The sequence below is a fragment of the Castanea sativa genome, chromosome 12 (assembly GCF_040712315.1).
Source record: "Castanea sativa cultivar Marrone di Chiusa Pesio chromosome 12, ASM4071231v1".
In the NCBI taxonomy this organism is placed as follows: Eukaryota; Viridiplantae; Streptophyta; class Magnoliopsida; order Fagales; family Fagaceae; genus Castanea; species Castanea sativa.
Genome location: NC_134024.1, coordinates 21,767,514 through 21,780,550, shown reverse-complemented (window position 1 = coordinate 21,780,550; position 13,037 = coordinate 21,767,514). Strand labels below are relative to the sequence as shown.

Below are 13,037 nucleotides of genomic sequence, written 5' to 3'. Positions count from 1 at the left end.
TGATTGGCCGGAATTGAGACATACTCTCTGGATTTTTCCTCTTTGGAATCAGAGTTATATGAGAGAAATTGATGCTATGCATGACATTCCCAAAATTAATACAATCAAGAACTACATTAGAAATATCAGTGCCTACAATATGCCAATATTTTTGGAAAAATAAAGGATTCATACCATCAGGCCCCGGTGCTTTTGTAGGATGCATTTGGAATAGAGCTCTCTTTACCTTATCATAAGTGAACTCAGTCAGCAACATGTCATTCATATCCGAGGTAACCACTTCACGAACGTGATTAATTACATGTTGGACAGAACTAGTTGAAGCACAAGTAAACATTGACTGAAAGTAGTCGCTTGCCACCCTCTCTAGATTAGACTGTTTTGAATACCATTTGCCATCCGAATCTTGTAGCTTTTGAATCTCATTACTCCTCTTCCTTTGTGAAGCCACTGCATGAAAAAATTTTGAGTTTCGATCTCCATCTTTCATCCATGATATCTTAGAGCACTGATGCCAATAAGTGTTTTCCTGAGCCACTAATTCATTAAGTTCCAATCTGATGGCATTCCTTGCATAAGATAATTGCTGATTTTCAGGATCCAAGTGACACTCTAACTCCAGATTGGTAAGTAATTCCCGGTTTGTATTTATAGAGCGTATGAGTCCCCTTGCACATCCACCTCCCCACTGAAGAAGAGCCACTCTTACTGCCTTAATCTTCTGTGTAACCCGAAACATAGGAGTACCCCATTGCAAGACATCCCAACTAGATCTGATAATATCTTCACAATTAGTATCTCTCATCCAAAAAGCTTCAAACCTAATCCTGTGTTTTCAGATTGGTGAAGTTGCAACATCCGTTTGAAGTTTCACTAGCAATGCCATATGGTCAGAGAACCCAAATGGAACATGAGACAACTTAGACTGAGGAAACAGTTGCATCCACTCCAAATTATGTAAACCCCAATCCAGCCTTGCATAAACCAAGTTCCCCTCAAATCTTCTATTGCACCAAGTGAATTTCGGACCTCTATAACCCAAGTCAATTAATGAACAATCGTCTACTACTCTAGTAAATTCTGCTATCTGATGGAATGGTCGAGAACCACTACCCCAATATTCATCACTATGAAGAATTTCATTAAAATCTCCAATCAAAAGCCAAGGCAAAGAATGTGATACATGCAACTGACGCATTAACTCCCAAAACTCCTCTCTCTTTGAAGTTTCAGGATGTCCATAAAACCTAGTAAAACGCCAAACGACGCCATTCTGGTTTATTAGAGCATCAATGTGGTGTGGAGAAGATGTTTGAACATCAATCTCCACATTGTCACGCCACAATAAAGCTAAACCACCTCTCAATCCAACTCGAGGTACATTAAAACCTTGCTGAAAATCAAGTTTTCTCTTCAACCTCCTAAAACCATCCCTATCTAGTTTAGTTTCAAAAAGAAAAAGAAGTTGGGGATCTTATTTGTGTATCAAGCAACGAAGCTCCTATACTGCCTTTGGGATCCCAAGCCCACGACAGTTGAGGCTAAGTATTATCATGGAGGATGACATAGAGGGAGAGTATCCCTAGCAGGACTTTCAATTGCTAATTTTTGTGGTCTCGAGTGTTTAGTTGAGGAAGAAATTGAGTTAAGCCGTTTAATATGGGTTTGGAACATAGGCTTCTCACTATCAACAGAAGATGGGATAGGATTTGGATTCCTTAGTAATCGTTTCCTAACCCAAGACTAGTTTTAATGTGGCTCGAAAACTCCTCACAGCTATTTGGGAATAATTTCATCTCAATATCATCACCTAAACACTCCCCATTTAATTTTTCGAGTTCCGTCTCCTTCAATATCTCTGAGCTTTCATTTGATACAGGGTGTATAGCTTCACCGCCCAAATTGAGTGGATAAGGATTCACATGAATTAAGGAATATGTGGATGGGTTTTTTTCATGGGATTGGGGATACGAATTTTGGAATTGGTATCCGTTACGGGTGGGGATCTCTCCAGGCTTCTCTATTTTGGCCACTCAATTCGGGTAGAGTTTGAGGAAGAAAGGGAAGTGGGTTTTGCAGGATTAAGTGGATGAGAATTGTTTTCTATGGGATTAGGGATCATATTTTTTGGATTGATGTCCATGGTGGATGGGTTTCTCTCCGGGTTGCTTTGGTTTGGCTTATCTATCTGATTGGAATTGGAAGATGAGAGGGAATTAGGTTTTTCAGGGTTAGATGGGTAGGAATCTAATCTATCGGTTGAATTTAGATTAGGATAAGCTTGAGATGTTACCTGACAACTCCAAGTTTCAGCAGAAGCCTCCATCGAACCAGCTGCTATGATTTCGCCAGCTGGTTTACTGATCGGCGGTGGGACCTACTGTCGGTGAGAAATATGAGAGAGCTGCCTGCCACCTTCTTCCTCATTGGATTCCAGGTCAATGTCCTCCTCAACCACACCAGATCTTGTTTTATTGAAAGAGTTTTTTCCTTGGTTGGATTTAGTACCCACAACTCGTAACCAAGGCCTAAATTGAAAGTCATCTTCCTCTACAGTAATACAACCTCTCTTAGCTTTGTTACATTCCCTTTCTTGATGTCCCAAAATTCCACACCGATAACAATAAATGGGAAGTCTCTCATATTTGAAATGAACCCACCCTTCCTCCATGCCCTCTACCTGTAACATTTTTCCCCTCATTAACGGCTTAGTAATATCTATATCCACCCTTATACAAAGAAAGGGACCCCATGCTAGACCACTTTTAGGACCATCAACTAAAAGAGGAACACCAATTTCATTGGCAATATAACGCCCAACTTTGGCATTCATACTTCTAATTGGGATATTGAAGACTCGAATCCAAAAGGGAGATCGTTGAAATAAGACATTTTCTAGGCTAGCATCATTAGTGAAACGCTTCACCATAACCAATCTCTTATCAAAAGACCACGGACTCCTATCTAAAATATCATTCATGTGTTCCTCAGTTTCAAAGATTGCCAGGAAAATATTGTTTCCCACATCTTTGATAGTTACCCGTTGAGAGCCTCTCCATAACTGTTGGATGGTGGACTTGAATGCCTCTTTATTAAATTCTTTGTTAGTTTGTAACTTGAATAAAAGACCGAACTGAGCTTGTTCTTTTGATCGTGCAACATCCTGAGCATTAACGGACAGAGCACCTTTTTCCTCCTCTAAAAGAGTGAACTTCTTCCAAAGTTTCTCTAGTGTCGCATCCATATCTTGAAAGTGAATGATTGTAAATGGGAGAAAAAGGAAGAAAATATGAGGAAAAGCAAAGGAAAAGAAAATGGAAAGCAAAATCCCCTACTAATCAACAGAGATTGATTTGAGGGGTTAGGATCTTATGTATGAAGAACGCAAGTTAGGAGCTTTTACTTTCCAAAGACTGCTGAGAGCCTTGGAGAGAGAAGATATGAATATCCTTCTTAAAACCTATTTATTAAAGAGAGTATCTACTCACAAAAAAATTCTACTAAGAACGATAACAAATGTTGTCATTTTCCAACAATAAACAACTAAGTTTTGATAAAATATTGTCACAAAATTTAAATTTTCGCAATAAATGATAACATATACTACAATTGAAACTCTTCATCAAACTCCAGGCTGCCCCCAGTTTGGTTTCTCAAAAAAAAAAAAAAAAAAAAAAATCTTCATCAAACTAAATACCTACAACCATTTGCAATGAATATTTTGTTATTCATACTTCATTCTTTATCATTTTATTTTATAAGCCTAACTAAGCTTACTTAATTTTTAATGAACACATTTTTAAGAAATAAAAAAATAACAAAATAAAAAGACATATGTCATTGAAGTTTCTATTAGATAAAATTATAAAAATTGTGGGTTCTAGTTAGCACAACTGGTAAAGTCTCTAATTAATGGTTGAATAAAAGATCTAAGAATCATAAGATTTTGTTAGGATTTAACTAAGAGAGCCACAACAGGGACTATATGCTTGTGTACAAAATATAAATGAATAAATTATTCAACTTTAAAGTTGGGAGGATGAAACTACCCAAAACATAAAGGGGGAAAGTACCTTTTCTTTTCTTTTTTTTTTGGTGGTAAAACTATGTGTTTTTTACTTTAAATAATGTGTTAAAAAAAATCGAAGAAAACTATCCATAAAACTATGAATTTTGGCTCAACAAATTGGCTAAACAAAAAAAAAAAAAAAAAAAAAAATTCAAGAACACAATAAATGTCACGATATTTTTTCAATACCTTTATTTTAGCTATGGTAGGCCTTGGTATGATATTTTATAATTTTATTGTTGAGTAATGCTACATCCACAATATTTTTACAACAAATTCTAGATAGTATATTATCATTGATTTTGATTTTTAATTAGAATAACCACTTTAAACCATGCATTAAAAAAAAACCAACAAAAGATAATTATGCATGAAATAGTGAATTTTTGTTACCAAATTTGACTAAACCAAAAAAAAAAGTCTAGGAACACAACAAAATGTCATAATATTTTCCCAATACCTTTATTTTTAGTCATGGTAAGTTTCGATTTGATATATTATTATTTAATTTTATAGAAATACTATCTCCATAATATTTTCATAATAAATTCTAAATGACAAATTGTTATTGATTTTAAAATGGACCCATGACTGAAATCACTTTTTTATCCATCAATAGTAGCTTACCATATATGATTTGTTGTGAAATTCATATGAAAATGTTATGGGCTTAGCAATTTTTTATTTAATATATAAGAAACTAAGATCTCAACAATTGTGAAAATATTGTGATAATAACAAGTATTACAACATTTTTACAATACATTTATTTTCAATTATGGTTGATTATAGTCTCATATTTTACTATTTTATTTCGACCTATAGAAAATTGACACCTCAATAATTGTGTATTGTGAAATTTATTGTGTCAGTATAACAATATATATGTCAGCTCATATAAATATATATTTTTTCAAAAAGAGTACAAATCGATTATTGGAGAAAAAAAAAGAAAGAAAAAAGGCTAATGAAGTGATGAATAGTGCATATTGAATAAATCAAAAAGTATCGTAGCTACTATAGTAGCTTTTACACATTCACACAACAAGTGCTACAACATTTTCACAAAATGTTTTTTTTCAGTTGTGGTTAGTCATAATCTCATATTTAATTGTTAGATTTCGAATTATAAGAAATTAACACCTTAATAATTGTAAAATTTGTTGTGTCAATATAACAATATTTTTATTTTCAATTGTGGTTATTTCTAATATGATATTTTATTGTGACCTATAAGGAATTAATATCTCAACAATTGTGAAAATATTGTGACAATTTGTTGTGTTAACTAACACACACACACATATATATATAAAGATTTGATCGGGCAATATTGCAAAAAAAAAAAAAAAAGGCCAGTGAATAGTGCAAATTGAACGGACCAAAAAAAGATGTAGCTATTACTACAACTTTACACATTCACACTTTTGTTATGAAAGTGTTGTGAAAAATATTGTGAATGTAACAATTCTTTTTTCACAATACCTTTATTTTAGTTGTGATTGGTTTTAATATGATATTTTATTTTGACCTATAAAAAATTAACACTTTACAAATTTTGAAAATATTGTGATAATTTATTGTGCTAACTAACAACTCTATATAAATAAGTAAAAAGGAGGGGCCTAGACAATATTCCCCGAAAAAAAAAGCAGCAGCGAAACAGTGTAAAGTATCGAATAAACCAAAATATTGTAGGTTTTTTAACGTTGCTTTAGCGCATTTGCGTTTTTTATATATAGATGCGTTTTTTTATACATATTTATATGTTGAGTAAAACATAAAAGATAGGACTAACTCCATTGCACTAAACTTAATACAATATTATATAGATATATTTTTTATACATATTTTTAGGTTGGGTAAATCATAAAAGATAGGACTAAGCTCTATTGCACTAAAGTAAATACAATATAAATATATGTTTGAATTTTGTCACGTGTTTGCATTGTGTTAGTTTCAATGTACAACCTAGCACTTGCTCAACACATAAAAGCCACATTGAGCCTTGAGTTTTTGGGTTAGCCCAATGCTACAAACTCTTTAAGAAATATCCAAGTTGCACTATTAGCATAATCTCAACTTAACATTGTTTGTGCTCATTTTTCCTAAAAACTAATTTTGGTTAGCGGGCGTTTGGATGCAGCTTATTGCTGCATCCACGTTTTGCCCTTTTTTTTTTTTTTTTACTCGCTGTTGTGAGGGACAAGCGCGCAGTGCACGTACTATGCGCGCACTGTGCATGTACTTTTTTAGCAATTTTTTTATTAAAAGTGGGTCCCGTAGTACTATTTACACATTTAAAAATTATTTTGTTACAGTGTTTTCAGTTTTCAGTTTTCAACAATAAGTACTGCGGGACCCACTTAAAAATTAATTAACATGATAATGCAGTCCTATAGTGACTATGTTGTGGTAATTATAACACAAATTATAATGATAGAGTTAAGTGACTAATTTGTGGTAATTTGATTGCTAAATTAATTTAATTTTTAAAGTTAATTGACTAAATTGATATTTCAGGGATGAAATTAAACTTCATTTTTTTTAAAAAGAAAATATCAAATTAAGCTTAAGTCTATAGTTGGAGAATCAATTTAAAATAATTAAAAAAAATTAATTTAACGCATATATTTTTTTAAAGTCTACTGTATGCTTTTCAATCATTAATTGAATTTTTTTAGTTTCTCAAAAAAATTAAAATTTTTAATTTACAAAATTGAAAAATTAACCTCAATATACAAGAAAAATGGATGCAAAATCCTTAATTGAATAAATTTAAAAATTAAAAAACTAAAATAAACGAAAATAGAACTAAAGAATTTAAATAAATTTTGGTAAATCATAAAAGATGGCTTTTTGCATTTTAGCTTTTTTAAAAAAATTTTTTTTAAGCCTATGAATAATTATTTTTCTTAACAAAATAAAATCATGATAATTAAGAAGTTAATCCAAACACAAAATAAGGAAAACAAAATACTCCATTAAATAGAGAGATAGATAGAGAGAAAGAGGGAGGAGACCGGAGAGAGAGAGAGAGAGATGGCATCGACGGTGGTGAAGTACGTGTTGCAGTCGATCAAAGAGAAAGGCCTCCGTGGCTTCTACAGAGAGCTCAAGGACGAAGGCTTCGTGTAAATTCCTCACTCGATTCTCTCTCTCTCTTTTCCTATTCCCATTTCTCCTCAATCTCTCATTTCTGTATTTTTTTTTTTAATACAATATGTGAAAGATCTCAATCTTCCTCAGCTTTCTCTGCTTTCAATTTTTTGAGCTAGCGGAACGGATCGAATATAAGAAATTAAAAAAAAAAAAAATTATCGAGTTTCATATCTGTCCTATACGATGTTTGGTTGCCGAGAAAATGTAGGAAACGAAATGAAACTAATATTTGAAACATTGTATAACATTTTGTTGGGAATTATAGGGCTAAGCATTTCATTTCACTTCCTGGAATTTGTGTCAATTTTATGAGCAGCCAAACAGAGACTATCCGAATGGCTATGGTTATCTTTATTCGTTTGTAAATAAGAATTCACTTGAAGGATCAAGAAAATTGAATAGCGAAATCGTGTTCAACACTTGCTTCGGCGAAATGTGTGTTGAAATTTTTTGAATCTTTGAGCTGTACTGACTCTGCTTTCTTCTTCTTCTTCTTTTTTTTTTCATTTTACAGGAAATGCCTTGGTGATGGGAACCTTTTGTAAGTCAAATTAATGCTTAATACTTTACAAATTTTGTTGACAAATTAAAGGATTTAGGAATGAACATGGTGACATAATTGAATTGTTTTTGGAGTTTTATCTCTCTGTGCACTTTGTTGATTTTATTAGCATTGTTTGGCTATATGGGTTTGGTGAATAGGAGACCCATCAATTGAATTTTCTTTGCATATAGTTTTCAATGATGTTGTGTTATCTAAAGTAATGAACATTGAGAGGGAAGTATTATGGGTCAGTTTAATACTCTTAAGGAAAGCAGAAAACATTCCAAGCTGCTGGGTAAGAAACCGGTAGTATTTTGCTTCCTTTGAATAATCATTTTACAAGTTTCCCCCCTTTCATTGACATTTATTTTTGATAAGTAATACACTTGCACACAGGACGTGTACTAAGTAAGGTAGGCAAAAGAAAAAAAAAAAAGCAGCACTAAGAAATATGAAGACTACATCTATCAAGCAAATTAGAGAAAGAACGAAAAAGAAAATTCCCCCAAGCATATTTATCCACCCAAACAAGGTTTGGAAGAAAGTCCTCTTTAAGTCTTTAATTGACCTCTCGGTTCTTTCAAATGTCAGCGCATTCCTCTCCCTCCAACTACCACACATCAGACAATGAGGGACCATATTCCAAATCACCCCATTTCTGTGTTTACTAAACTTGCCTGGCCAGCTAGCTAGGAGCTCCACTACAGCCTTGGGCATGGCCCAAGATAACCCAACAAGTGTAAACACCATATTCCACATTTCTCTGGCTATTGGGCAATGCAAGAGTAAATGATTTATAGACTCCCCTGCCTTCTTACACATACAACACCAATCAATAACGACCAGCTGACGCTTCCTCAAATTGTCAAGATTCTCCCCATCACTGCTGTCCAAACAAAGAAATTGATCTTTGAAGGAACTTTGGAGCTCCACACAATCTTCCAGGAAAAAAACACCTGGGATGGGGATTGTAAAACTTTATAGTAAGTTCTGACATAAAATATTCCCCAAGAAGCTGGTTTCCACCACATCTCATCTGCGCCTTCTCCTTTCCACACACCAGAACACAGTAAGTCCATAAAGGAGACAGCAGACTCTAATTCCCAATTTTGAACCGATCGAATGAAGATAATATTCCAGAAGTAGGTTGGATCACCACTAATGGCCACCCTTCCTTACCCTTTCATTGACATTTATAAGGTGCCCATAGGCCCTCAAGCACTGATTCCTCAGTGGGTAAAGGTTACTATTGTCATGTCTAGGTTGGATCACCATGACTGCCCCCCGTCCTTGTGGGTAAATTTGTGTCCTTCCTCTATGAAAATTTGATTGATCAGAAATAGACTCCCTTGAGAGTATTCTGGAGTGACTTTATAAAGTTGAATTAGAGAACTGAATATGTTCCTGAATTACTAGTTATACAAAAAAGATGTACAATTTTTCTTCACCACTAATTTAAGCTTAAACCAAGATGGAGGGGGGGGAAAAGAAGAGAGAAAGCATCTCAGTGAAGAGCGTTTATTATTGCCTTTTGGAACTCAGATGCCATTATGAAATTTACATCTTATTCTAACTTTGGCAAAGTTCTTGTAACTGGAGTTTTGACATATATGTTGATGATAAAACCTTGTTTTTGATAATTGTCTTCCACCTTACACATATGATCCAATATTTTTAGGTTTCCGAAGGACGTAAGAATCCCAATCCCATGCTATTTTTTCCTTAAGATTCTTCCATCCACACTGCGTCCCATTTAATAGGTAGGCAATAGCATCTTGTTCATTTTATGAAAGGATTTTGTAGGTGTTTGACACATTGTCAGACATGTACTCATGTCAGCAGCTATACATGCCTACTTTTACATTTGTGCTTTATCTTTTGATAATTTTATGTTTATATTTCTTAACGCGTTTATTTATTTATTTATTTCTATCTCCATATGAACTCTGAGCAGGAATTTATTAGTTATTGTCTCTAACTAAATGATATCTCTATATTGCTTGCTTCCTTAATCTTCATATGTCAAATGATATAATTGTATTACAAATCTGTCTTTTTATTCAGCAGTTCTAATGTGTTTTTGTTTGGCTGATTCAGGCAGACCAAGATCCACAATTTAAAGGGGAATCTTGTGGGTGTTGATAAATTTGGTAACAAGTATTATGAGAACCGTAACTGTCAGTCTGGTTAGTGTTTCTCGCTGTGTTTCAGCTATATGCTTGCTTATTATTGCAATGGCATTACATGGAGATCAAATGCAAGAAAGATCCTTGCATTTTTTAATTTTATTATTTGTTGCTGATTTAAACTTGAGCAGAACAAGAAAAAGTTTTTTTTCCCCTTCTCTTGCACAAGAATGATTGCACTGTAGTTGGCTATGCCTTGGATATGGATTCTTTCATAGTGTTATTCGGGGTGTTTGGAAGTCATTTAAAAATGAGGCCATTTAGTTTTTGAATGATGATGATGATGATGATGAATATTTGAGTCTTCATAATGTCATGGAGTTTTAAAATAACCATGATGCATGTGGCCAGGTTGATTCCATGAATGTTGTTTAAGAAGATAAAATAAAAAGAAAGAAAAAAATGTGGGTTTTGTTTTAATGGGGTGTCCGAATGATCCAATTGATTATCCATCTATGCCCGTTTTGCCCAGAAGAGCCCATGATCTCTATGCTTTGGTGTTAGAAGCACATGAAGTTGATGGCTTTCTTTTTATTTTTCTTTTTTCAAAATATTTTTGTCTTCCATTATTACTGTATTATGATGGAAATTTGATTTTCTTCCTGTTCGATGGGAATATGCTGGTTATTATGTGCTATTCATCTATCATAATATGGTGGGATTTATATGGCCAGTTCAAGATGTTTGTGGCTTTATAATAGTGCCGTATTTGCATCATCATTCTAATGGCAACACCTCTTTCATCAGTATGGACACATTGCTTTCCCAGTGTTCTTTTAAGACTAAACCTTTTTTGATCTATTTTAAAGAAAAGAAGAAGAAAAAAAAAAACTGCTTGGTTAGGTATTGGTTGCCTGTAAACTTGAGCAGTGCTCCGTAGTTCAGCATTATCCAATTAAATCATGCCTTAATCCATAAGATCCATCACTGTCAACAAGTTAATTCAATGCTGTAAAATCTAGAAATTTTGCATCTTTTTACTCTAGTTTAGAGGATACCATCTTTTATAGGTTACCATTGTTTCTATATTTTTGCTTGATGTATTTCTACAGCTTGTGATTTTCTGGGTGGTTTGTAGGGCGGCATAGGTGGGTGGAATATGCAGAGAAGGGTCGCTACAATGCTTCTCAGGTGCCAGCAGAATGGCATGGTTGGCTCCATGTCATAACTGATCGCACTGGAGATGAGGCAAGATCTTTTTTCTACTTTATGTGATACCATCTTTTGAGAAAACATATAGTTAACAAAGAATGCTTTTTTTCAGCTTCTGATGCTGAAACCAAAGAGGTATGGGTTAGAGCACAAGGAAAATTTTTCTGGAGAGGGTGAGGAGTTAATCTATCATTCCAAGGGACATGCCCTTAATAAAGAGCAGAGAGACTGGACCAGGTACCAACCATGGGAACCCACCAAGCCCTAAGCTAAGCTGTCCCTTCTACAAAATTTCCCAGTAAAACTTGAAAATCTTCTGGATATTTGCCTCCCATTTTCATGAATAAATTTATTGTACTATTTTGAAGCTTTTGAATTTTTTTGCACATGTTTCACTAGAAGCGAACAGTGAATCATTTGTCTTTTTCATCTGATTAATGAAACCTATCGTGAAATGTTGTCTAATGTCATTGATTAGCAAAAAAGTACATATAAATACGTCATTTTATGATCCCTCATCGGGTCATCATTGACGTAAGGCCGCTGGACTCTTCTTCCCCCCCCCCCCCCCCTTTTGGGGCAATGAGGACTGACTTTTTATGTTTAATATTAACTATAAATTGTTGTCAACTCAAATGATATTGGTCTGGAAAGTGATCCTCCATTAAGGGAAAGTGCATAGGCTGAGCTGCAGAGGTTGAGGATTAACTGAAAGCAAAATTGTTGATACTAATATTTGCTCCAAATTACATCTGATACTGGATCAAATTATTGATGAGTTATATCTAGAATAAGATTGAGAGTTTGTATCCGATGGTGTTTTTCATAGCAGTCCAAGGGGTTGGTTTACTTCTGGCCATGCTTCATTTGCTCTGCTCTTCTTCTTCGGACATATTTGGCATGGCGTTAGAAACTTGTTCCAGGATGTTTTTGCCGATATTGACCCAGATTTGGATGCGCAAGTAGAATTTGGAACAATCCAAAATCTTGGGGAAGCTATAATTGTAATCCACAATCTAATCTATGGAAGCATTGGTTTATATATTCCTCTTAGTCTCGACTCTAGTCGTCTAGATATGGGTTTTTTTTTTTTTTTGAACAGAGGCATCGAATGTTTGTTGGTCTATTTAGTCAAAACCGTGGGACGTTCATTGAATTTCAGTAGAACTTAATGATGGTTGCCAAACTTTCAAGAGTAAGTGAAGTTGATGTTTGAACTTTGAACTCAAACTTTTATGATGATATCAGTTAATGGCTTAATGCTTGATAACAAAATTCCAGCCCAGGTTTCTTTTTGGTTCTCCTAGAAAGCGCCCACGTGGAATGGGCCATGCAATCCTTTCGCTTCTCGTTTGACCATGAAATGAGATTAAAGACCAGGAAAAATGTTGAAAAAAAAAAATTCTTAATCCAAAGACACACAGATTCATGTGAGAAGTACGGATAAGAACAAAATCTCAGCAAGCACTCTTTGCGAAAGAAACACATGCCTTAATTGTAAATCCCAAATAAAGGACTTTTCCCATAATTAGACTCAAGTAAATCATTTGCATATTATTAGGCTACCAAACCATACTTTTACCAGTTTACCGTGTTAAATGGTAAGGTGTAAACAATTATACTCCAACATTTAACAGTATGTTGTTGGGCATCCGATTGTCTGAGTCCAACTGGTACTAAACGAAAAGGGTTGAGACATGTGAGTCTTGAGACATGAGACGTTTAGAAGATCAACTAAACAACAAAAGTATCTCTTTATTACAAAATAAAAAGTAGGTCCAGCGGCAACACCATGCTAACTTTCAAAGCAGATTTGATTTCAGTTCGGTACACTGTTGAGTTGACTCAAAGAAATAGAGACATTTTTTTTATTTTTTAAAAATATTTTTGGGACATTTCAGATTTAATTTTATAATTAATAGTT

General features: G+C 34.1%; 2 protein-coding genes across 2 annotated transcripts; one reads left to right on the top strand and one right to left on the bottom strand.

Annotated features, from left to right (window-relative positions):
* Window positions 1–835: 835 nt before the first annotated feature.
* Window positions 836–3,244, bottom strand: LOC142620359 (uncharacterized). Its single transcript, XM_075793740.1, has 2 exons — window positions 2,382–3,244; window positions 836–1,421 (listed from the first exon to the last, which is right to left on the bottom strand). The coding sequence occupies exons 1-2, from the start codon at window positions 3,242–3,244 to the stop codon at window positions 836–838; spliced, it is 1,449 nt and encodes a 482-aa protein (XP_075649855.1).
* A 3,778-nt stretch (window positions 3,245–7,022) lies between these two features.
* On the top strand, window positions 7,023–11,578 carry LOC142619620 (putative NADH dehydrogenase [ubiquinone] 1 alpha subcomplex subunit 12). The gene is made up of 5 exons (XM_075792781.1): window positions 7,023–7,203; window positions 7,746–7,772; window positions 9,873–9,961; window positions 11,040–11,149; window positions 11,226–11,578. The coding sequence occupies exons 1-5, from the start codon at window positions 7,112–7,114 to the stop codon at window positions 11,379–11,381; spliced, it is 474 nt and encodes a 157-aa protein (XP_075648896.1). The 5' UTR covers window positions 7,023–7,111; the 3' UTR covers window positions 11,382–11,578.
* The last annotated feature ends 1,459 nt before the right edge of the window (window positions 11,579–13,037 follow it).

Excerpts from the sequence above, each read along its gene's own strand:
- LOC142619620 (XM_075792781.1), top strand. The coding sequence starts at position 7,112 with ATGGCATCGACGGTGGTGAAGTACGTGTTGCAGTCGATCAAAGAGAAA. Across the intron at positions 7,204-7,745 it reads CTCAAGGACGAAGGCTTCGT|GAAATGCCTTGGTGATGGGA; the intron begins GTAAATTCCTCA and ends TTCATTTTACAG. Across the intron at positions 9,962-11,039 it reads GAACCGTAACTGTCAGTCTG|GGCGGCATAGGTGGGTGGAA; the intron begins GTTAGTGTTTCT and ends GGTGGTTTGTAG.
- LOC142620359 (XM_075793740.1), bottom strand. The coding sequence starts at position 3,244 with ATGGATGCGACACTAGAGAAACTTTGGAAGAAGTTCACTCTTTTAGAG. Across the intron at positions 1,422-2,381 it reads TCTCATATTTCTCACCGACA|GAGGTTGAAGAGAAAACTTG; the intron begins GTAGGTCCCACC and ends GGATGGTTTTAG.